The following is a 23,135-nucleotide window of genomic DNA, read 5'->3' as shown; positions in this document are numbered from 1 at the left end:
GTGTTCCAATTTGGGAGCCCCGGGTGGAGCTGTGTATTTTACCCGTCGTGACGGAATCGTGACATGCGTCGACAGGGCCGGCACAGGGTCTTGCGGCGTCTGCCGCCCTTTGCCCGCCCTGTGCTCCTGGCGGTGTCAGCCCATCCGGCTGACGGTGACAATACCATACCACTCGCAAGTCCAATCAGCGGCAATTGAATGTGCTCAGCCATCGCACGCGATGCCCCTTTTGGTATTAGCGTTTTCGTCTATCAGGCAGACATCCAACGCGCAAGACCGTCTGCTCCGTCAGCTTCCTCCTGCGACGCCCTCTTTCACGATTTCCTCTCCCACCGTCGTATTTGCTTCTCGGTTTTGGCATTTTGATCTCGATATTTGTCTCCGTCCCGAACCAGATATCGCCATTTGTTGTGGATTTCGGTGGCCTACCTACCCCTCCTCGCTCCGTATCTTCTTGGCCGATTAGGGATCTCAATCTCATCTTTCGATCAACCCTTGAAAACGTCGCTCGTCTGCGCCCGCTCCGATCGCACCGATTTCTTCCATAAGTTGCCTTGTGTCCTTGTCGGCATTCCAAGGCCTTTGGAGCGCGCTATCGGTTGATTCATGAGCCAGCCGCCGGCCTGAGACGCCCATCTGCTTGATTTCTCTCTTCTTCTCGTATCCTTTATTTCAGGGCTTATCTCCCGACACTGTGTTCGCTTGATATTTTCGACGGAAAGGGCACCGGTGCCCTTTATATAGAGACTTGGTTCGACGCCGCAAGTCGGACAAATCTAGAGCCCGGGTTTAGTCTCTGACTCGACCGTACGTCAGATCACGAATCAGCTGGATCATCCATCTGGTGAGTCATTGGAAAGCAGCCAATCGTCTTGAACAATCTGTCCTCTTGGGGCACTGGGTGTAGTTGGGCTAACGCTGACGTCCCTGTAGAACCAATCCATTATGGTGTCTGCTCAGTTTGAGTCCACTCGGGTGCATCCGCGTCGCCGGCCCGTCATAAACACCTCGCTCCCCTCGCTGGCCCCCGAGTCGGAGTCGAGTACTTCCAAGATGCAACTGAAGAAGGGCGAGACGTTCCACACTTCAACGAACCCGCCGTCAAATGATCGTGATCCTGTCTTAGATATCCGGTCTCTTCCTCGTCGCTCGCCGACCTCTCTTGAGGCCATCGCCGCCAGCGAACAGCGTATGGCGTCCATTCTTGAGCGCTTGACCCTTGACGACCAGCCAGAGGAGAAGTCGTCCTCTGCTGATGACCTCCTCAGCACTCGTAGCGTCGATGAGGCTTGTACGGAGACACGGTCTCCCGTATTATCGACACTTCAGCCGTCCAGTGAGGATGGGCACGAGCTGTTCCCGGTGAAGAAGGAGCAGCAACAGCAAGATCAGAGCACCGAGTCCGACAGTGGACTGGGCTCGTCGGTTAGCAGCCGCGAAACACTCTCGGACCCGACCGAGAAAGGTGCGTGAATGTGACTTGCCCATCCCCCATCTTCCCCCAAGCCCCACCCAACTTCCCCATTAGGCTGCCTGCGTTAACATGGACCATTGTGGTAGTGAATAATGGTATTCACAATGGACAATCGGCCATCACCACTTCTATCTCTCACTTCGATGAAGGCTCTACCCCCAGGCGCCAATTATCTATTACTGCCTGTAAACAGATCGAACGCTATCTTCTCGTCCCAATTCTCAAAGAGCCCAGACTCAAGCCTTTCCACCCACTTGTGAAGAGCGTCCCGACCCGAATCGGGAACAAGCAGATTGTGTGCCTCAGAGACCTCGAGAAGATTCTCTTGTGGCTGGCTCCTGTAAGTTCACCTCGTCAGTTTTAAGTTCTTTTGGTCCTCTTTCCTTCTGGCGCCCATGCCAGTCTGCTTTTCTCGCTGCATTCTTCCTCAGTCGCCTTGGATCCAATCCTGGGCTTCCCACATCTGATCAACTCTTGCCTTGCGTTTTTCCTCATTCACGGTGTTCTGGCGTTCTGGTGCTCATATGGTCTCCTTCAGAAATTCTCGGCGTCTCGCTCCTCGTACCTGAACTTCTGCGAGTTCACGATTCAGTGTCTGCACACTTCAGCTTCTCACCTGAACGACCGCGACCAAAGACTGCCCGCTGATCGCCCATACACTAACGGCTACTTCCTCGATCTTGTCTCCCAGGTTCGTCGCTACGCGGCCATGATTCAGGCCAACCGCCAGCGGGTCCAGGCGGCCCAGAGCGCCCAGTCCGATGAGAAGAAGGTGGAGCCCACTTTGTGAGTACATCGAGCCGCAAGCTTCCTTGATTTGGGGCACCTTGTGTTGTGTCGACCGAGGATACTGACTGTTCAACAGGCTGTCCAGCGCTGCCCTCGAGGGTGGGCTCTCCAAGAACGGCCGCCCTGTCGAGCTGGTCATCATGCAGGATGGCAAGCCTATCTCCTTGGCTACCGGCCTACCTTACGATATGGATGCCCCACCCACCTTCAAACGGACCATGACTCTCGATGAGATGGCCGATGAGGGAGTCATGCGCTCCATGGCTCGCCGCAAGAAGAACGCCCCTCCCATGGATATCAATCAGAAGTGCTCTCACTGCGAGAAGGTCTTCAAGCGTCCCTGCGACCTGACCAAGCATGAGAAGACTCACTCTCGTCCATGGAAGTGCACTGATGTCACTTGCAAGTACAACCAGATTGGCTGGCCGACTGAGAAGGAGCGTGATCGCCACATGAATGACAAGCACTCCTCGACCCCAGCCATCTTCCGCTGCACGTTCCCACCCTGCACGTACCATTCGAAGCGTGAGAGCAACTGCAAGCAGCACATGGAAAAGGCTCATGGCTGGATCTACGTCCGTTCGAAGAACAATGCTCGGGCTGGTAGCAGCAAGCGTGGCTCTTCTCTGCAGGCTACTCCCGGCACCCCCAGCGTGTCTACTCCTGCTTCTCGCCAGACCGACTTCCCCACTCCGAGCCTGGGCACGACCCCGTCTCCCCACGAGCCTGCCATGTTCCCTGACACTCTCCACTTCAACTTCGCGGATCCTCCTGCGCCGGCTCGCAGCGATGATTTCCCGCCTTTCTTCGATACTGGTTTCGACAATTCGCCCTACCCATCTTCCTCTTCTGCGGGGATGAGCAATGACCTGAACTTCCCCTCTACATTTAACCTCGACAACTTCCAGACTCAATTTGAGGCCGGTGACCCCAATAGCCTCATTCCTCAGCTGGAAATGCACCGCCAGTCGATGAATTCGATGTCGGTTCCCTCGACCGAGTCAGTTCCCGACCTCATGGGTCCTTCCCTCTCCTTCGACGGGTCTCCCCTAGCCACCACCGACAACACCAGCATGAATTTTGATCTTGACTGGAGCAATTTGGACATGTCCAACATCACCGACGACTTTACTGCGTTCCAGATGCAGCTGCCCACCCCTGCCCTCTCGGAGAACCAGGGCCAAGGCTACAAGGCGTTCCCCAACGACCCGATCATGATGAACCGGGCTCCCGATAACCAACTCGCGGGTGCTTCTGTGAAGGTGTCGGGCCTCTCTCCGGGTGCTCAGGGTAACTTGATGCTCTACTCTCCTGACTCGGGCATGTCGGATGGTAAACTCGCCGGCACCTATCAGTACGGTCTTCCCAAGGTCCAGCAGCCCGCTACCGACTTCACTCTCTACAGCGACCCCACTCCTCAGATGCGCCCTGCCATGCACCCTGCCATGCAGTCCAACCAGCAGACACGCCAGCATGCATCTCAGGCCCAGGGCCAGAACCCGATCCAGACGCAGTTCGTCCAGCAGCAGCAGCAGCAGCACCTCCGGCAGGGACAGCCGCAGCCACAGCCGAACGCGGCCATGTTCCCGCCGCTCAACGACCGCGATCTTGCGCTCATGAATATTCACTCCTGGACCGAGACTCAACAAGCGATGAACCCCGAGGCTTACTTGCCCCACGACATGGATCTGGAGTTCATGAAGATGGAGTAGCTGCCCTTGCTTCATACTGCCTCTGCTACTTGCGACTACCCTTTCCCCCAAGATCTGCGATCTGTGGGGGCTCTGACGTCTTCTGTGTTTCCCACGTACAATTAAGCAAGCGATCTGTGGCTACTGATTTTCCTTTCTGATCTGATTTCTACATATCTTGATTGTCCTTTTCCAATGTATTTGGGGGGTGGGATGGGTTTCTTTGGGTGTGTGCCGCTCCCGCAAGGGGATGTAGCGTGCACTCCGGGATCTGTTCTGACTGCCCATGGGTGGAACCAGTACCTAATGATGCGATATGCAAGACGCAAATTCTAGCAAATTCAAGCAAAAATTTTCTTATCTCGGTCTTTTCCCACCCGTAACAGTAGGATAGTCGCATTCTTCTCGCGTGTCCTCGTGCTAGCTTCTATCCCTGTCGGCTCGACCGCATGATCGTCAGCCTCGTACATCTCATCCGCCTGCCCGCCAACGAATGCCAATGCTGGGCGCAGGTGGGGAGAGAGGCCGCGTCAGGGTGGCTAACTCCGCCTGAGCATGTTTAGCGAGGACCCGGCTATGATCTCACTTTCCTCGCGCCCAGGTCCAACCTCTAACTGCGGAGGATGGTAGTGCCACTTGACCCCCTCATATGCCGTTCACCGTAACGAGGTTGAACAAGTGACAGATTAATTTCCCCCTCTTGCTTTTGCGGTGATGAGGAGAGCAGTGGGATAGATCTGGCAGAGTCGAGCGAAAGGAGGTGGGCTTATGGGCCTATGGCATGCATCGATATTTTTAAGTCCCGTAACCGTGGACTGGCTGAGGCTAGGGACCTGCCACACATGTCATCCGCGGGCTAAGACGACCGACGATCCGGACAAAAGTGGCTGGGGAAACCCCATGGGTCGTCAGGGCCCCCGCCCTGACGGACCGGGCGAGAAGCGTATCGCAGGGCGTTGCGCCGGTGCGATCTAATACCGCCGGTGACGACATTAGTCCCCCACCACCAAGATTTCTGTCACGTACTCACCCTTTCTCACCTCCCAGCACTCCTCCGCAATTACTCTCTCAAGCGTGGACGAAACCCAGCAGACAATACCCCTTCGGCACATCCGCCCTCCACCAATCGGCACGCCTCGCTCAAAAAAGCTCAGGGGGTTGCTGTGGGGTGGTGCAGGGCTCGGCCACTATTGAATCTCGGCGAGAGCACCAGGCCAGGCAGACGAGTTCCCCCTCCCATCTCACCACAACCACCACCTCTTTTAAGCTGCGTGCGTGTGCGACGGATCCCAGTGACTCTGCAACCTTTCCGACCGCCGACTCGCGCCCAAAATGTCGGAGCCCCACGACAACGCCGTCGCCAACGGCAGTCAGCCCGGAGCTGGTCAATTGGCCACCCCACCGGATGGCCAGGTCCTGACGGGCAAGCAGGAGCACTGTAAGTTGGCGACGCAACATCTGAGGGACACCCGAGGGATACGCTAGATCGCTGTTTGTGCTGACGTCGTTGGTTCGTTGTGCTACAGATCTCAAGCGTGAACTCATCGCCCGCCAGGTCAGCAGCGAAATCTCCGAGCTCAATTCCCCCACCGCACTACAGCGCTTTGGGGCACCGTTTCGGTCGGAGTTCGGCGAGGTTGCGCCTGTCGACTCGGAGCTGCCCATCTTGCGGTATATCTTCGTGCACCATGTTCGCAATTTCCCATTCCTCAATCAAGCGCAAGAGAAGCAGTTCTGGCAGGATAAGCTACAAGTGGTGGGTGTTTCCGCCTTCCCCCTTCCCCCGGGAGTGGAGAGGTATACTACACACGAAATGGTCTTAACGTGGTCCCGATGACTAGTTTCTCGAGTCCTTTGCCAACAAACATGTCTCGTCTTCGGAGGACCGGCTGGAAGAGACGAAGCGCCGGAAACTGGCCCGCAAGTGCGAGAAGCTTGTGGAGCTGATGATGGTTTCTGGTGTGCCCACCGCATCGGGATACGAGGAGCGTATTCAGTTCTCAGAGATGGAGGTCGTGGACCGTGGCGCGAACGATAATGGACTGCTGGTCAACATGCCCGAGGGCCATGCGATCAATAGCTGGGATGTCAACGTGGCAGCGGTGCGGGTGACGTCCGTGAAGCGGACGGTCCGCTACCATCCTCACGCGGTGAGTCGACACGCCCCAGAATAGTGCTCCAGAAGGCAAGGTCAAGAAGATGCTGACACGCGTCACCACAGGAATTCATCATCCGAGTCCGTCGAGAGGGCAAGGGAGGCTTCCATATAGGCCGCAGATACGGCGAATTCGTCAAGCTGCATCGCAGACTACGCACCGAGTTCCCCGGCAAGCACCTGCCACCTCTTCCGCGCAAAAACAAGTCCTCGACCACCTCCAGCTGGTTCGGGTCTGCAGACGACGACAACTCGTCAGTCTCGTCCAACTCGACACAAGATGCCAGTGTATCCGACGAGCCAACTTCAACTACGGGTTCAACTCTCGCCCCTGGACGAGTTCATCGTTCGGTTTCGCGAAGCTCTTTTACGATCGACCAAATCCGCGCGTGTGTCGGCGGAGATGGTCTCACGGGAGACGGTCTTGTACCGTGAAGAGCAGCGCGTCTCTCTCCGTGCGTTTCTGCGCACGATTTTGCAGAACAGGCGGATTGCCGAATCCAAGGCAGTGGAGGACTTCTTGACTGCCAAACCTATCACCCTGAACGAGGAGGAGTGGATCGATGTGCAGCGGCGGAAGGAGATGGACGCGGTCAGGATCGAGGAGCAGAAACGCTTCTACGAAATTGCCAGACAACGTGCCGCCGAACTGGATGTCTACATGGAGAAGTTCCGGAGGGATATCGTCGAGAGCAGTATGCACACACTTCGCTTTTGATGCCTTGATGATTGTCCTAATGTGCTCTTACCAGATGGGTTAACCAAGCTTTTCACCGAGATTCGGGAAAAATCGTGCATTGCGGAGCTTAGCCCGCAATATCAGAAGTTTGCCGAATGGTTGCGGATTGAGTAAGTCCTATAGGCTTCTTCATGTGCGTGGTGTCCCTTGACTGACTGGAGCAGGGTCGCTGCCACTGTATACCACCTGTTCCTTGCCGAAGATAACTCGCCCGAACTGTTCGCCCAGGCCAAGCGAATCCATGGCCTTGTCCCTTATACACTAATGAAGAATGTGATTCGCATCGCCAACCCTGCAGCGGTTATGCACGGTGTTCTGGACCTCTTCCTTGCCCAGCCCTTTGGCTCGCGGTCGCTGCTGCAACGGATCTTCTCTTTGACTCTGAACGACAGTATCAAGGACTTCGCAAAGTCCATCACTTCAGTGGCTGCTAAAGTTGACGACCCTGTGCTGACCCAGAAGCTCAAGAGTTTCGTGGATGCCGAAGAGGTCGTCAAGAATGAGATCCGCGAAGAGGCCAAGACGGAAGACGTCGACATCATTGTCGCTATTCTGCGCTCCGAGCTCATTCAACCCGGGCTGACCCCAGAGCAAATCGGCAAGGTGTTTAACGGCTGGGTGGCATGGAATCATGCCGTCGACCATGTCGACCTGGAGATGCAACAGGGTGCCCAATGGTTCGCCAACATGAAGCAGCTCCTGAAGCTCTACACCCGCCAGCGCGACAAGGCGATGATGCTCAGCATTGTTGAAGAGCCCGTCACTTTGCAGCTTTTCCGCGACCTCTTTACCATCTTCTACGAGCCACTCGTCCGCGTGTACAAGTCCGCCAATGTGTACAGCAGTATCACAGACTTTGCCCTGTTTGCTGACGACGCGATCTCTGTGATCGAGAGTGCCCAGCGCCAAGATGCCTCGGCCGACCCAAACCAGACAGTCCAAGCCTTCATTGATCTGTGCGCGCGCCACGAGGACAACTTCTACAAATTCATCCATGAGGTGCATCTTCACGACAACGGCCTCTTCCAATCGCTCATGTCCTGGATCGAGGAGATCCTCGATTTCCTGCGCAAGGGTCCTAAGGGCGGCAAGATGGACATGAACGCCCTATTCCAGGGCGCTGTGGGCGTCGGCCAGATTGACAGGGACATTGCGCTGGCAGAAATCAACGCCCTGATTAAATGGCAGGAAGACCGCAAGAAATGGCACCTGAACAAGACGCGGCAGAAGATGGCTGCCGAAGGGACCACCGGCGAAGCGATCCCGGGCACGACCACCTTCAAGGGCAGCGACTTCGGTCTTGACGAGGTACGTCCAGTCTAATCCCCTTCCCCTTCCTTTCCCTTCCCTCTTTCTCGCTTTCCCAATACCTAACGACTCTATTATAGGCCGACCTAGAAGACCTTACCATCTCCGACGAAGCCTCTGACTCTGAAGACGAGGACGAGCATGACGACGAACTCGACGACCCGATTGCCGTCGAGCGCCGCCGCCGCATCAAGAAACAGGACCAACTCCGCCGCACCGCGGGCGAGCCCGTTAAGCCAGAGGTCACCGAGGTCCTGAAACTGACGGACCCGTTCGTGGTGATGCTGCGACATGTGCTGGCTGATTAGATTAATTTTACTTGTGCTTGCTTGCTTCTTTTTCAAAGCCGTGCCACGAATACCATCCATATGTTTTTGATTCGTGATGATTTCTGTCTAGGGGGCCCCTGGCATTTGTGGAGCCTTCTTGCTGTGTGCTACGTTGCTGCTTCTTGTTACTTCAGACCAGCGGTATTGGGAAGGTGGGTGGTTATGGGTGGTTATGGGTGGTTACGGGTGGATTTGCTTAGAGACCGGCGAGGTTGGGAGAGTACTTCCAGGCATGAGGAGGATGAGTCACGCATTAGATCGATGGGGAGAACCATGATACATATTATACTCGGATACAGTGGCCCACGATGCAATTAAAAGGTATCTTTTGTACGTTTCATGAGCTACTTCGTCTCGTAAAGGGCTTCAATCCATGGTACGGAAGGATGATGAGAACGCAGCCACCACACACACACACACACAGAGAGAGAGAGTGACTGTTTGCTCTATTGATTGGAACTAGGGGACCTCTCATCCAGTTGGAGAGCTGGCCACACGGACCCATCGGGATTCCCAGCAGATATAGTATCTAGGCCATTCAGCAAGCCTGTATATCGATCGGGGAACGCCAAGAATTCCTGCATCAAAGGCTCGTGCAGCGCCATCTCCGTCGTCATGTGGGGTTCATTCTCAGAAAACGCGCCATCAGGATCGAACTGATCCGACAAAGTGGAATCCAGCCCACTGTTTAAGGAAACAGGTAGCTCTGACTGCAGAGTGTGGGAGTTTCCGGTTGACGATGAATCTGTTGCAAAACATCCGCCCTCCAAATCTCGTCGAATAAGCTGAAGGTGCTCGAACAGATCGGTCGCCACGAGGCTCCCTTTGATCCGGAGGGTTCTCAACATCTCTGTCACGGTTTCCACGTATGTAAAGTCACTTGTCTTTCCAAATGGAACCAGGCTCGATATGATGAGGATCAGACCTGATGTGAAGACATAGTGGGGAAAAGCGTAGCCATATATAGAGGAAGAGCCGTCTGTCCATTCATCGAGACAGAGATCTAGACTGTGTCTTGCAGCCCGAATGCACGCCTCTCCCAAGGTGATCAGAACGGGTGAATTTGTAACCGCAGTGCTGGCGTCGGCTTTCGAAACAAGTATCAGAACATGTAAGAGCACCGGCCGGGTGGCAAGGACGAGGCACTACACTCGTAATCATCCATAAGCACTCATAAGCATTCATCTGTGGTTCTAGGGTAAGCCCTCAACGTACATAATTGAACTGTAGGTGAATCAGGATGACGTGTTTGGGACTGGGACTTTCCGAGCGAAGTCGGACCTGGTCAGGAAGATCCCGCACCCATTGCTTCAGTTTAATCAGCAGTTTTCTCTCCCGGCTGAGAAAGCTTCCCAAATGGGAGCTTCGGCTATAGATATTTTGAATGATATCTCCCGAGATCCGCGCGAGGCCAATAGCGGCTCTCTGATAAGAACTGTCGGCGAATTGCTCTTGATATGTTTCCAGGGCTAGATTGGAGGGCATCTCAACGTGGATGTCTTCGTCGTGTGTTTGGGCCGGCAGGCCGAGTTTACAGCTCCAAAAACGGTCAAAAATAAAAATGGTCCACCATATACGCACGCGGTGTTCCCGACGCAAGGCATCCACCGATTGATCCGCTGGGAGGCTGTGGTTCAAACCACATCCCAAGGCAGCCCGCAGCGCTTGGCCCACCAGTGAAAAGGCGGTTTGCCCTCGATTCAGAAACTGGCTGTATAGGGCCTAGGATAGCATTGTCAGAAACAGAAAACTAACTTCCCCGCTGAGAGGAATGGAGGAATGGAGGAGGCCAATCATACCAACGCTAAGAGCCCTTCGATATGAAATATACTTGGGTTTTCCGGGAACAGCGCGATGAGACTCATAGCACGCATGTAGTAGGATAACCCTGGCACTGGACCATCTTTTGATACCAAGAATGGGGTTGAATAAACCTCGCCGAGGGCGAAGAGAGCAAAGTATTTACAGCCAAAAGCCGTGTCGTCCAATGCTGTTCTATGATAGCTGTCCTGGAGTTGATCCAAGGTGTCCTTTCGAAGGGCCAGGTGAAAGAGCGGACTGGTGTGCCGAAGTGCAGTTTTCACCAGCAGGTGCGCTTGAGCCAGTGGCGGCCATTGAGTTTCCGCATGTAGGAGAGAGATCAGGCTTGAGTCATCCACTTGTCGCATGGGTGGAAGGGTCAAGGGGGAGACATCATCGCCTCGCAAAGACTGGCACAGGCGGATAGCGAACGTGATGGAAGATGCCTCGCTGACATATCTGGGGAGTGCAGATGCATCGTGTGAGAAAAACCATGCTCGATTGCGTATAAGAGGATTCTGGACGCTCGACTCAATCTCCTCTGCAGGGAGATTATCGTGGGTCATGGACGGGTCCCGCGTATCATTACTGCCCGCAATTGCTCTTTGAGTGCGAAGCTCACGGCTATCTGAAATGAGCTGTTCCAGATAGCTTTGAAGAGATCCGGTCAGCTTAAGGTGATAGGCTTCGATCGATGACGGATGGGGCATCATGCTCCCTTCTACAACATACCTCTCATCGATTCGGACTTTTCGATCACGGACCGCGTACCTGCATTGATTACCTTGTCCAGCTACGCGGCACCTGGAGCACGGTCGTTCTCCCGAGCATTTGCTCTTCTGTGCGTGACATCTATTGCATCTATTGATTGATGGTGAGTGGAGATGTTCGGGGACGGAGATAGGCAAATCAAGCTTACGCGACCGGCCTCTTGGGCTTTGTTGTATCTCTTCCGTGGCCAGCTCGCCGTGGCCTCGGAGATTCTTGAGACATGCTGATACTCTCCAAACTGCTGTGACTACGGATTTCGCGCACCTGCTGCGAATGGGGAACCTTTCCCGGCGGAAGTCTTCCATCGCCGATTGTCTGTCGGCGGTGTTTCTCGTTCGCCGGACCAGATGACGTCATGGCGTGCACGCAGAGACTGCTTCGAGTAGTTTGATCAACAAGAATCAATGGGGAGTCAACAGCGGAGCAGATACTACGGCGTCTGTTCCATTTGTAGATATGCGGCTGTCTCAAACCTCGCGTTAGGGGCAACTCTGATAAATGGTATTCGACATTACGAACACTTTCGACTCCAGAAGATGAGTGAAAGCGGCATCAATGTACTCTATCATGCTGGCACATATCGTCAGCAAAATACAGCACATTTTCTCCAGATGGTATGACTTACAAGGTCCAACTCAAGGACAGGAAAAATCGAGACCCATGAATACCGTTCCTTGTATCGGCGTCTCATAGTATGGTTCTATGTCCACAAATCCATATTGGCGATAAACCTTTTGCGCCGCCGCCATTTCCGGCAAAGAATCCAGATGAATTCCACAATACCCCATGTCCTTTGCTCGATTGACGATGCATCTGACAAGCTGCTCGCCGATGCCCTCTCCTCGAGCGCTTGGTATGACGAACAGGCGTTTCATTTCACACCAGCCATTGAGGCTTTGGCGAAGCGCAACACATCCGACGGCCGTGGAATCTGTCGCACAGAGAGGGGGGCTAGTTGTTGAGCACCTGGTCCTTGCGTTGGTCGCTTTATCGCCCGTCCCGTCTAGTCGGGCTATGAGAAGAGCCCCTCCTTCACAGTCTGTATATCTTCCTGGTAGAGAGTCAAGCTCTCGCTGAAAGTCTTGAAATGTGAGGTCAATTCCGAGCGAGGACGCATAGTCGGAGAAAAGGCAGCGGAGGGCCTCCGTGTCTTCGGGGAACCTCGCCGGTTCTATCGTGACCGCCATTCAAGAATGAAGTTGAGTCACGTTGGTGGAAGCTTGTAAAATGAGAACAGAGTGTTTTTCTTGAAAGAGGACGCTCGATACCCTCAACAGCATTAACACAGCTCGCTCTGTAAAAAGTAGTCCGAAGGACCTCGAACGTCCTTGTGCCAGGCCTCAGGGGATGGTCGATGGTGAGAGGCAGATGATATCTCTTGCTTGGAGAATCGTTTCGGCAAAGGTGTTTCCGGACCGTTCTTCCCACGCGGCTAACTTGTCATCCGCCGGGCAGCCAACATCCAATTATGGAAAAGGCCATATTGTATTGTCGTTCCGATGGGACGCCAATTTTTAGCCATCTCTTGTGACGGAAAATTGTTATACACTTGCTGGCGATAAAGGAGCAAATTGTGTGGTGTCACAATATGTACAATTATTTCCTAAGAACTTGACTATGAATGCACCCACAAGGATGCGTGCACTACGTACAATACCGTAGTCCTTGCGAGCTTCTCTTTATTCAGTTCGATCCTTAGACCGGAGCCAGTGGGGCGCAATAACACTTCTGTTTGCCCATTTCAGCGCACCATCGACAATAACATCTTCATCGTGACGCTTCCGTGGCCAGTGCGTATCGCAAAGTCGAGGACTCGAGGTTGGGCAGCAAAGTCACCGTACCACTCGCCTAACCCATATGTGTCATCTGTGATAAACTCGATGATGCTGCACAAGGCGAACGGTTCGTGCACGCCACACTGTTTAGCAATGGCAGGCCACGGACGACCACTGGTGTGAAGCCGATCTCTTTTCTGACCGTCTGTGGAGACATTATTGCCGGTTCAATCAAATGACCAGCTAGGACTGTCGTACACAGGAAGTTGATTGCTCATGGTCAACAACTCCTTGGACTCCCTACATATTGGACCATCTTTTGGGGGTCGAGCTAATCCGGGCAAGAGATACCATTTTCCAGATATTATCCGGGCGCTGAGCTCGGAGAAAGCAGCTTGGCAGTCCGGAAAAAGCTCCTACAGCCAAGCGTTGTACCCCGCAAGGGCCGGTGGTCTTGGCTTCAGTTAGCCTGCGGGTTATTTGTTGCCCTCAAGGAGGGCTTCCGCGGCAGACGGGGTGGTGACTGGATTACCCGTCAGCTCAGAGCACGCGTCCACGAATTCCTCCGCAGATTTCCCAGAAGGGCCCAGTGTTGTGACTATCATGCGGGCATTCAAAATGAAGTGCCTCCAATCCCCGCATTCTTGGCTATCAGGCCCACAAAGTAAGCCGGTTGCCAAGGCGGGGGATCTGGGGGTCGCAGCAGTCCGAGTTATGATTAGCTGGCTGGCCGTGCAGCTCAGCTACTGCCCATCTGTCTGCGCCAAGCGTGGATATCCGAGACCGTGTATATATCCTCCCACCGCGGCCGATCAATTATGGTCAGACTCGGAGACATCTTTGCTGAAGCAGGTTGCCCGTGCTTCCTTGAGCACTGCCAACTGGAATTGCTGCATCGCATCGCACCGCAACCTACCGCATCTCGCAGCCATGGCTCCGAGGTCTATTCGCAAGGATGATGTTGAAATCGCGGATCAGCCTTCTCATGTCGAAAGCGTCCCGAAAGGTTCCCATGTCGCAGAGATCGGGACCTTTCGCGTTGTTGGCCTGACCCCAGATGATGAGGCATTTTATACCAGCTTCTCAGAGGAGAGTAGAAAGAAGGTCTTTCGCAAGGTAAGTGTGACTGGTCGCCCATGTGTAACATGACGGCAGCTGATAATTTTCAATCAAGGTGGATATTCGCCTGATCCCCATGTTGGCCGTACTGTACTTGATCAGCCATATTGATCGTGCCAACATCGGGAATGCCAAAATTGAAGGCATGGTTGAAGATTTGGGCATGACGGGGGTTCAGTATAACACTGTCCTTTCGATTTGTGAGTGATGCCTTGGACAAAGCCTGGAAATCATGATTCTTTGATGGTGTAAAGACGACGGTCAATTCAGAGGGGACTGATGTCCATGCTGTAGTTTTCGTTCCCTACGTGCTACTCGAAGTTCCCAGCAACATTATTCTGAAGACATTCAAACGCCCTTCCACATACCTTGGCATGCTCGTCCTTAGCTGGGGTATTATCATGACCTGCACTGGCCTGGTCAAGAACTTTGCTGGTCTTATGACTACTCGAGTTCTTCTGGGTATCTTCGAGTGAGCAGATCTGGCCCCGCAACTTTTTGGATAACGAACCATACTTATATGTTGCCGTACAGGGCTGGTTTCTTTCCGGGAGCGATTTATCTTTGTTCCTATTGGTACATGCCCAAGGATCTGGCTCTCCGGATTTCATATTTCTACTGTGCTAGTGCGCTGTCTGGTGCCTTCTCTGGCCTGCTAGCCGCCGCCATTGCTCTAATGGACGGTGTTGGAGGTCTGGAAGGATGGCGGTGGATTTTCGTCTTGGAGGGCCTTGCTAGTGTGGTCTTGGGTGTTATGTGTTTCTTCCTCCTCATCGACACACCCTGCCTTTCCACGCGTTGGTTATCTGCTGAAGAAATCAGATACCTCGAACTTTCCATGTTCATCAAACAAGGAGGCACTAGCACCGAGGAGACTGGCTTCAAGTGGAGAGACCTGAAGAAGGTGCTCCGGAACTGGAGGATTTATGTCCAGGCTTATTTCTTGCTCTGCCAGTCAGCCTTGTCTTACGGTAAGATAATTTCCGACTGTATGATCGGCATTCTGATTGATGCTCATCCGTATGTACGATCAGGTACCAAGTTTACCCTCCCAACCATTACCAAGGCAATGGGCTTCAGCAATACCAACGCTCAACTTACCTCTGCCCCTCCATATGTTGCCGCTGCAATCTCGGCTATCATCTTTGCGCGACTATCCGATCGCTTTTACTGGCGAATGCCTTTTGTGGCCATCCCAATGGTCATTGTCTCTGTCGCGTACGCCATCATCCTGTCGCTGAATGGAGCCCTGGAAGCAAGGAAAGGAGTGGCCTATTTCGCGGTCGTTCTCGCCGTCATTGGTATCTACCCCATTCAAGCGGCTGCCGCTTCTTGGAATGCGAATAATATTGCTCCCTCGTCACGACGGGCTATCGGTATTGCCCTCATGAATTGTGTTGGTAATATCGGCGGCATCATCGGTAGCTTCATGTACATCGAGAGTGAGAAGCCCAAATACCACACAGGCTTTGGACTCAGTCTCGCCTTTGGTGGAGTTGGACTATTTGTCGCTCTTTTCCTCGAGTGGAGCTACAAGAGGGGCAATGAAAAGAAGGCCCAGTTGGCCGACGACGCAAGAGTTAGGTATACCGAGGACGAGCTGTTTGACATGGGAGATAAGTCTCCACTATTCAAATATGTCCTGTAAATGATCTTGTTTAAGAGCAGACAGGCGGTATATGAATGAATTTTGCACTTGTGGTTCCCCAGTACAGGCAGACGCTCAGTTCTCTGCGGAGTTTCTACTCGCAATGTCGCAATGGCGCTGGAAAATGTCTATGCCTTTATAATGGTACTACTCATGGCGAGTATTTAGCGGCATTATGATAGGCTGACTTGAGAAGACATTTTGATTTCATATTTCCATAGTACCTGTACACTCCTGGAGACGGAAGTTCTTGGGATTCTCCTTTCGAGTGTCACAATCGTCTTGTTCTTTCCTCTAATGCCTGGCAGATGCCACCAATATTTCTAACAACGCAAGTTTTATCTACTCTCAAGTCGTTTTTCTTATCCACCACATCATTCTTGCTTTTTCTCATGTTTGACCTCGCTTTGATATTGATAGTCACATCAACCATCTCCACAGACGTATTGATCTAATATTCTGGCTACCTCCAGGTTCGCATACAACTCCGCAATCCCTTTAGGCGTCACTCCCTGTGAGTCCGCCAGACATGCATCGATACCCTCCACCTCCAGCAGCCTCTTAACAATCTTTGAATTGCCACGTAAAGCAGCGAACCACAGTGCCGTCACGCCAGTGATGTCCGTGAGGTTCACATCCGCGCAGCGCACCCCAGCAAGCAGAGATTGAACGATCTCAAGATGACCTTTTTCCGTAGCAACCATCAGAGGTGTGATGCCGTGAATGTTGCCCAGGTTCGGATTTACCCGGTGGTTTGTCATGAGGATAGAGACCATCTCCGGTAAGCCGCACTCTGTCGCGCGGAATAGTGGGGTTTTGCGCTGCCAATTGTCGTTTTGGTTGGGGTCGGTTTTATCCCACTCCAGAAGAAATTGAACGACCTCTTGGAGATTGCGTTCGACCGCCACCATGAACGCCGCATGTTCATTACCCGAGATCCCACTCACATCCCCGTTGGGGTTCAGCTTGTCCCCATAGAATGAAACCATGTGCTTCATGATATCGACCTGACCACAAATAGCGGCGCTGTAGAAGACCTGCTGGCAATGTTCTCTATGATCGTGTCCGTCTAGTATGAGCCTCAGGTGAGCCGCAAGGATCAAGGGAGTATCTGAGGTTTTCATTTGCGCGGCCCTGGACAGTGGTGTTCGCCCGTTTGTGTCTGGCACTCGTGGGTTGATTCTTGGGCAACCTAGCAACACGGGTATCAAATCAGGCTCATTAATTACGGCTGACATGAGCGCCGTCTCCCCATTTTTGTCCTGAAGATTGACATCGACGCGATCCTCCTTTAGCAAGACGCGTAGAGAGGAGATATTGTTCTTCTTGACTGCCCACGTAATAGCAGGGCAGATATACATCAGGTCGCGCGAGTTAGGGTTCACGTCTTCACGAATCAGGAGAAGACTCAACACATCCACAGAGTCATAATATGCTGCTAGTAAAATTGGCGTAGCGCCTTTGATGCTTCGGACAATGTTCATCGTGGTCTGTGGATCGGTACCGGCTTTGAGTGCTTTGATGGCAGTCGCTGCTTGATTATGGATGGCGGCCCAACAGAGTGCATAGGGTGTCTTTTGTTTTGCATCACAATAATACATCTCGGTGTTCAATGTCGCATAATGTGTTCTGCTGGCCCGTACAAACGCGTTGAAGTCGCGTGTACTTGTGAGATATCGGGTAACATAGAGCAGGAGCTCTGGAGGCAGGAACATCGGAGGGCGGGTGGACGGTTCACCCATTCTGCAAGATGGAATAGACAGTCCTAGTTGGCAGCTAAGACAAAGCACAAGTTTTTCGATCGAAAAGTTAGGCAGTTTGTGCGTGTACTGATGGAGTGAGGGTGGCCGAAGTGTCAGGAGTGCACAATCCAGTTTGGATCTGCAGCCTCATACTTTCAGTGTGCGTTCCGACCACTCCAACTCGGAAGGATGATTCAGGCGCCGGTACCACAGCAAGAAGAATCCGCTCAGAATTGAAGAAAATGACGGAGTCAGACCAAAGTTCCACCTTCAGGAAAGTCGCCGCCAAACCTCGAGAAGTGGGCATAAAAACGATTTACAATCAAGGCCACCGTCAAGGTTCGGTGGTGTAGAGACAGATGCCCTGCCTCGTTGCCGCATCTAAGTATAATATATGGGTGTAGTTCGCGGCGCAAAATAGACAGGCTGGATAAATCCTGCTAGGCATGAAGAATAAAGCCGGCGACAATTTGGGTGCGTTATAGGTACCTAGACCATGGACGTTAGTGGACCAATGAACAACAAAAATCTCGTGAAGCGAGTCCCAGATGAGAACACAATGGATATCTCAGAGTGGAAGCCTGGGAAGGTTAATGGACCTTACGCAGAAAAGATCGCTTTCCTCCAGGAACAGTTGGGAAGGGGCTGTGGTCTCAATGGAGGATATATGGTAATTGGACCGTCGCAGGGTTCGGTAAGTCCAGGCAGACTCTCAAAGACATACATGAATTGAAAGTCTCTTAGGTTTATGTAAGGAGACTAAGCATCGCTTTCGAAGGACCAGAAAGCTGCCCAGCGTTAGGGAGAAGGAGGGGGGAATGACGTGGGGTCGCAAAGGTATGGTGGGGCCCGATAAGATAAGGGTTTCCATGGCGACAGAGGGCCGACCGAGAACGTACCTCAGCAGCATCAACCCAGTCGAGTCTTACCTCACCAGCATCCCTAGGGACATGAGAAGCGATGATATCTTCAAGCAAAATGGTCCCAAAGTCACCGCGCACAGCGGTGCCCTTGCACGGCCTCTTCAAAGAGGGCATCTGGTGCTGTAACTGTCCAGCCCGGCCACCCGCAGCTCGGCGCCAGACGAAGAATGGCGGAAAGAACCATGGGCGATGGTGTGAGTTTCTGTTGAGGATGTCAGGAAACACATAAATGAAGCTTGTGACTAACTCCAAACCTTCATAGTTTATACCTGCGCGCAGCTGCCCCCGAGAAAGTGCGGCTTCTTTCTTTGGGCTGACGAAGCCGAGCCCCGCGAAAAAGCCGTCGTCCTTTCGAACTCTCGAACCGAAATTGATCCCCTTGACTCTTTCATGCGAACTCCTACAAAATCAACTTTGGGCGGGCCCAACGGCTTGTTGACTCCTCAAACTGAGCGTCGGGTAATCGACATTCCACCGCGCCAATTCAAGTCGCCACCAAAGACCGCGAAGGCGAGAATGATGGCGGAGGACTCTGACGAATTCGGTTGGAACCAAGACTCTGATGATGATGATGAAATTACGCAAGCGTTATTATCCAGTCAGGCGACTGAGCCTATACTGTCACAACCGATCTTCTACCCAGAGTTGGCCGTGAAGGTCCCTCGTACACCTGGAACGACATCTCCGGGAAAGCGCAAGCTATCGGAGTTTGCATTCGATCAGTCCAATAGCACTCACTCGGAAATACCAACCCCAACCTCGACTCGCGCTTCTCAGTCATCCCGATTCCCGCCATCTTCGGCGGAGGTGTGTATGACGCCGACACCAAGCAGAAACCGCGATCTGCTCAGCTCAGACTCGAAGCCCGATGAATCGGATCTTTTTAGACAGGCCAGCGCTATACTAGAGACGCATGGCGTTGTGTTACCAAATCGCGCGTATGATCAGCTTGTCCAGCTTCTCAATAGCCATGATATGAAATTGAAGGGTGTCAATCGTGCGCGGGACATTTTGCGCACAGCAATGAAGAAAAAGGAAGATGAGATTCTCCTTTTAAAGGAAAAGAATACGAATCTGCAGGCGCAAAATGAGATGGATCGGAGTATCATCAATAGTTTTAATCGTTGAGCTGGGATCTGTTCACATGCGTCGTTCGTGATGCTGGCTATCATGGCAGCATGTGAATGTTTTTTATTATTATTTTCTCCCCATTTTCCTCTATGCGGTCTGTTTTGAATTAGTCTTTTTCGGTTCCAGCGTCCGGGCAATTTTCAGTTAGCATAATGGCGCTATGATTTATATTGAAGCCCATACGATCCCCTCATGAGCACTAAATCAGTTGACATACATCACATTGTGTGGGGTTCTCCGCCCACAATCCTCATGTGTGAGTCCTGGGGCCAGGGCATGCTTTCCTCGATTGCCAGCTTCCCCTCCCTTTTCTTATCTTCGCGAACCATTAGCTTTCGTATCATGTCAACAACTTCCTCCGACATCTTGATCTTTCTAGAAAGGCATGGCATCATGGCACATTGCGGCAACCCAGGAAGATTATCAGGCAGTCGCGTATGTCAATCAATCCGTTACGAGGTCGTCTTTGGCGCGGAAACTGCAGGGCCACCACCAGTATGGTCGCCAGGAATACCTGCCCCAACGTTTTGAGCATTAACTCTCATTGAACCGCGAAGTCAGCAACTTGTCAATGCATAATGTGTCGCAAATGGAGAGCTAGCCTTCTAGCTCAATTCGTCGCCATCAAGTCAGAGCAAATTGTCCCGCCTTTATCGTCCTTTGCCTCTTACAAAGGATATTTTATGGACTGCGATAGTTCATTGATATGGGGATCCAATGACAAGAAAGATGGATTGGAGCTTTTTCTTGGAACCATATATGAACGATGGTTGGTCGGCAAGGAGGTGGAGGGTTCGGAGAAGAGTCTTAAGCATGGCATGACTTTCGAAAGGAAGGGCTCTGTAGGAAAAGAGCTCTGCAGGCCCTCTCAGTTCCAATTCTATTGTGAGAATGAAATTCCTGGCGTCACCGATCTTCTTCCTCGCGGACGGAAATTGCTTCAGGTAATAAGGACGGTCTCGCCGTGTCTGATTGTTGAACATGATTTTGGGTTACCTCACAACTGCATGACCGGAAAGAGAGGGGAAAACGTATATGTTATTTAATCATGCCAAGTACTCTACGTGTATTATCGAAAGTATTTCCTCATTCATAGCGACAGAACCAAATCCTTCAGCTTCTGGAAGTTGGGGGTGCCCAAGCCAGTGACTGGATCCCAGCCCTCGGTAGCATTCCAGTGGGCGCCGGGAATCACCAGGCTGCCGCTTACTGCCTCATCGCTCTGAGGGTCAATGCCAGTGCAGCCGTAAGAGCTGCCGCCGGTGATATCGTTCAGTGCCTTGTACCCCTTTGAATACAAGAAAGGATTCAGGAAACCGAGTACCGGCTTGCCAGCACGCAGACGAGCGTCGTTTAGGAGGCCAACAATGCCAGCGAAAGTAGGCGCTGCGGCGGAGGTACCACCGGAGCCGGCTTTCTTGCCCACGTAGATCACCTCGTGGCTGCAGATGGTTAGATACAACGATTTTATTGCCCTTGCAGGGGCGGGAAGACCTACCGGGGGTACAAGCTGTGGGCAGAAACATCCGGGAACCCACGGCCTTCAAAGTCGGCGTATTGGCTATAGTACTCCTTAGTCTCCGGGCTGACTTTGTTCAGGTAAGCTTCAATGGCGAAATCCTGGTACCAGGCCCGAGAAAAGTAGTTGGAGAAACCGCCAGAAGATGCATTCCAGGCAACTTCCGGAGTGACAGCGGAGGTACCTCCAACTGCCGTCACATAGGGGCAAGTTGCTGGGAAGATGGGGTTGAATTGCGGAGTAACACCGTCGCTAGCCTGGCAGGCCGAGCCAACGCCTACTGATGTTAGATCATCTAAAGGGGCATATAGGCGTGCGGGCTAGCTTACCCTCGTCTCCAGAAGAGTGGATGATGGTCAGTCCACGCAGGGTGTTCAAACCTATCAGGTTGCAAACAAGCTTAGCATATTTCTCGGGAACGGTCTGTGGTGAGCTTAGCGAGAGCGCCACTAGAAGATAAAGGGAACAAGATGAGATCAGATTAATCTTACCTGTTCATCATCCCCATAGGAGTGGGAGATCACTTGGGGAAGCTCGGAGTTCTCCTTTGAGAGCAAGTACTCATAATAGATCAGGTACGGCTCGTTTTCGTCGTCAGATGCAGTTGGCTCGTCCGCATCAGGGATGAAAGGGCTGTAATGAATCAGCACATCGCAGATAAACTTTGTATCGGGTGTGATCCGTCCTTACGCGACACCACCAGTGATAAACTCGTGCACGGGCAGCGGGTGTGCAACAGCGAAAATCAATTGCACGTCCAGATTGGCCTCACCCAGATTAGCCACGGTGGTACTCTGGTTGTTCACACCACCGTTGAGAAGCTCCACACTGAAGCTTTGGGAAGGGATATCAAACAGCTCTTCATATTGTGCCAAATCAGAGTACGAAGCAGACTGGTTTAAGAAGCTCCTAAATCCAATGCGGCTACCGGCTGAAGGCTCAGGGACGTAATCGCCAATATTGTACATCTCCTTCAGGCACGACGGAGTAATAGATGTTTGGCACGCCGCGGAGACCTCGGTAGACGAGGCTCCATGGGCCTTGAGCTTCCGGGACCTCGATGGCACCGGAGCAGCTCGACGCGTCTTGCCAAAGTAAACAGTTGGCGAGATAAGCTCAATGTAGTCGGCCAGGTCACTAGGGATGGAGTACTCAGTCGTGCGCAGCTTCACCGAGGCTCCATTCTGGTAATAAGCAAAGCTTGTGCCAAGGAGCTTGTTGACCTTCTCAACGGTACCAGTGAAGTTGAGCAGAGCACCTTCACGGGCAACATTGGAGATACCTGCATTCTTGATCCATCTCAGGACGGGAGCATCATCCACAATAGGGAAATGTGTGTCGATGTCGTCCTTGTCTAGCCACTGTCCGTAGGAGGCCTGGCCGGGAGTCGATATCTCCGACAGCTTCGCCTCCAGCTGATCAAGGTTCTGACGATTCAGTGCAATTGAAAGTGCCATGGTCGAGTCAGCCGAGGGCTCTTCAATAAGTGACCAGGCACTTGGTGCCCCTCCGGCTAAACTCTCGCAGACTACACCCAGAGATGGGCTAGCGAGGGCGCAGAGCAGCCCAACGTAGACGGTGCAATGCATGACGACTGATCTGCAGAAGCTCCGATTCTCTTGGGACTGAGGATGAAGCAGGAAGGCGAGAAGGCAGTGTTCAGCACCTCAACTTATCTACTCCGGGGCCGTTGCAAGATATGAGATTTACATAAATGCAATAATTGTGGTGGTATTGCATATTTTGATTCGAATACTTTCCATCTTTTACTAGATCACCCGACGGATTCCGTACTTCAGACGTTACATTGTGTGCGGAGGCTGTTATCAGTAGTGCAAGTATCGTCAGCACTGAGCAAGCGTTCGTAGCGACATTTACTGTGCTTGAGGGAGAGCTGGAATAGGAATTCGGCACAGAGCGCTCCGGGCATCTACATGCTAGCTTCGCGACGATATGGTTCCCATACATGACACAAGCACAGTGTAAGAAGATTGCAAATTTTCCAATCCTGATGAACAATCCCATCGTGAATTGGGGCGGGGGCGGCATGCTAGCTATCGGGTCAGTCGGAGCGATTGTTAGGGAGTGTCTCGCGGGGATCAACTCCGGAGTCCGCCGGGGTTGAAATCTCCACGAAGCTTGACGTCACGCCGAGGTTGTTAGCTGCTTGCTTAAATCAAATAGACGGCACGATTGTGGCCGGATCAGCGGTTAAGCCGGAT

At 52.7% G+C, this 23,135-nt stretch overlaps 7 protein-coding genes across 7 annotated transcripts; 4 read left to right on the top strand and 3 right to left on the bottom strand.

Annotated features, from left to right (window-relative positions):
• Positions 1-945: 945 nt before the first annotated feature.
• On the top strand, positions 946-3,975 carry ace1 (putative C2H2 transcription factor (Ace1); the record flags this gene model as incomplete). The annotated part of the gene is made up of 4 exons (XM_056692014.1): positions 946-1,465; positions 1,507-1,814; positions 2,013-2,260; positions 2,340-3,975. 4 exons carry the CDS (start codon positions 946-948, stop codon positions 3,973-3,975), a joined length of 2,712 nt encoding a protein of 903 aa, XP_056539720.1.
• A 1,311-nt stretch (positions 3,976-5,286) lies between these two features.
• On the top strand, positions 5,287-8,464 carry N7482_009889 (PX domain-containing protein; the record flags this gene model as incomplete). Its single annotated transcript, XM_056692013.1, has 8 exons — positions 5,287-5,392; positions 5,481-5,710; positions 5,796-6,104; positions 6,176-6,397; positions 6,450-6,804; positions 6,862-6,958; positions 7,013-8,156; positions 8,237-8,464. 8 exons carry the CDS (start codon positions 5,287-5,289, stop codon positions 8,462-8,464), a joined length of 2,691 nt encoding a protein of 896 aa, XP_056539719.1.
• A 467-nt stretch (positions 8,465-8,931) lies between these two features.
• On the bottom strand, positions 8,932-10,995 carry N7482_009888 (fungal specific transcription factor domain-containing protein; the record flags this gene model as incomplete). The annotated part of the gene is made up of 3 exons (XM_056692012.1): positions 8,932-9,630; positions 9,701-10,207; positions 10,285-10,995. 3 exons carry the CDS (start codon positions 10,993-10,995, stop codon positions 8,932-8,934), a joined length of 1,917 nt encoding a protein of 638 aa, XP_056539718.1.
• Positions 10,996-13,761: 2,766 nt separating this feature from the next.
• On the top strand, positions 13,762-15,598 carry N7482_009887 (uncharacterized protein; the record flags this gene model as incomplete). The annotated part of the gene is made up of 4 exons (XM_056692011.1): positions 13,762-13,947; positions 14,006-14,150; positions 14,245-14,422; positions 14,485-15,598. 4 exons carry the CDS (start codon positions 13,762-13,764, stop codon positions 15,596-15,598), a joined length of 1,623 nt encoding a protein of 540 aa, XP_056539717.1.
• Positions 15,599-16,023: 425 nt separating this feature from the next.
• N7482_009886 (ankyrin repeat domain-containing protein) lies at positions 16,024-17,313 on the bottom strand (the record flags this gene model as incomplete). Its single annotated transcript, XM_056692010.1, has 1 exon — positions 16,024-17,313. The coding sequence occupies one exon, from the start codon at positions 17,311-17,313 to the stop codon at positions 16,024-16,026; it is 1,290 nt and encodes a 429-aa protein (XP_056539716.1).
• A 523-nt stretch (positions 17,314-17,836) lies between these two features.
• N7482_009885 (Zinc finger GRF-type) lies at positions 17,837-19,391 on the top strand (the record flags this gene model as incomplete). Its single annotated transcript, XM_056692009.1, has 4 exons — positions 17,837-18,034; positions 18,096-18,345; positions 18,398-18,457; positions 18,526-19,391. 4 exons carry the CDS (start codon positions 17,837-17,839, stop codon positions 19,389-19,391), a joined length of 1,374 nt encoding a protein of 457 aa, XP_056539715.1.
• Positions 19,392-20,484: 1,093 nt separating this feature from the next.
• Positions 20,485-22,502, bottom strand: N7482_009884 (S53 family peptidase; the record flags this gene model as incomplete). Its single annotated transcript, XM_056692008.1, has 5 exons — positions 20,485-20,836; positions 20,893-21,190; positions 21,243-21,336; positions 21,405-21,546; positions 21,604-22,502. The coding sequence occupies 5 exons, from the start codon at positions 22,500-22,502 to the stop codon at positions 20,485-20,487; spliced, it is 1,785 nt and encodes a 594-aa protein (XP_056539714.1).
• Positions 22,503-23,135: the final 633 nt, after the last annotated feature.

Source organism: Penicillium canariense, assembly GCF_028826845.1.
Source record: "Penicillium canariense strain IBT 26290 chromosome Unknown utg000007l_segment0_segment0, whole genome shotgun sequence".
Taxonomy (NCBI): domain Eukaryota; kingdom Fungi; phylum Ascomycota; class Eurotiomycetes; order Eurotiales; family Aspergillaceae; genus Penicillium; species Penicillium canariense.
The sequence above is the reverse complement of the archived record's forward strand: the minus strand, read 5'-3'. Positions and strand labels throughout refer to the sequence as shown.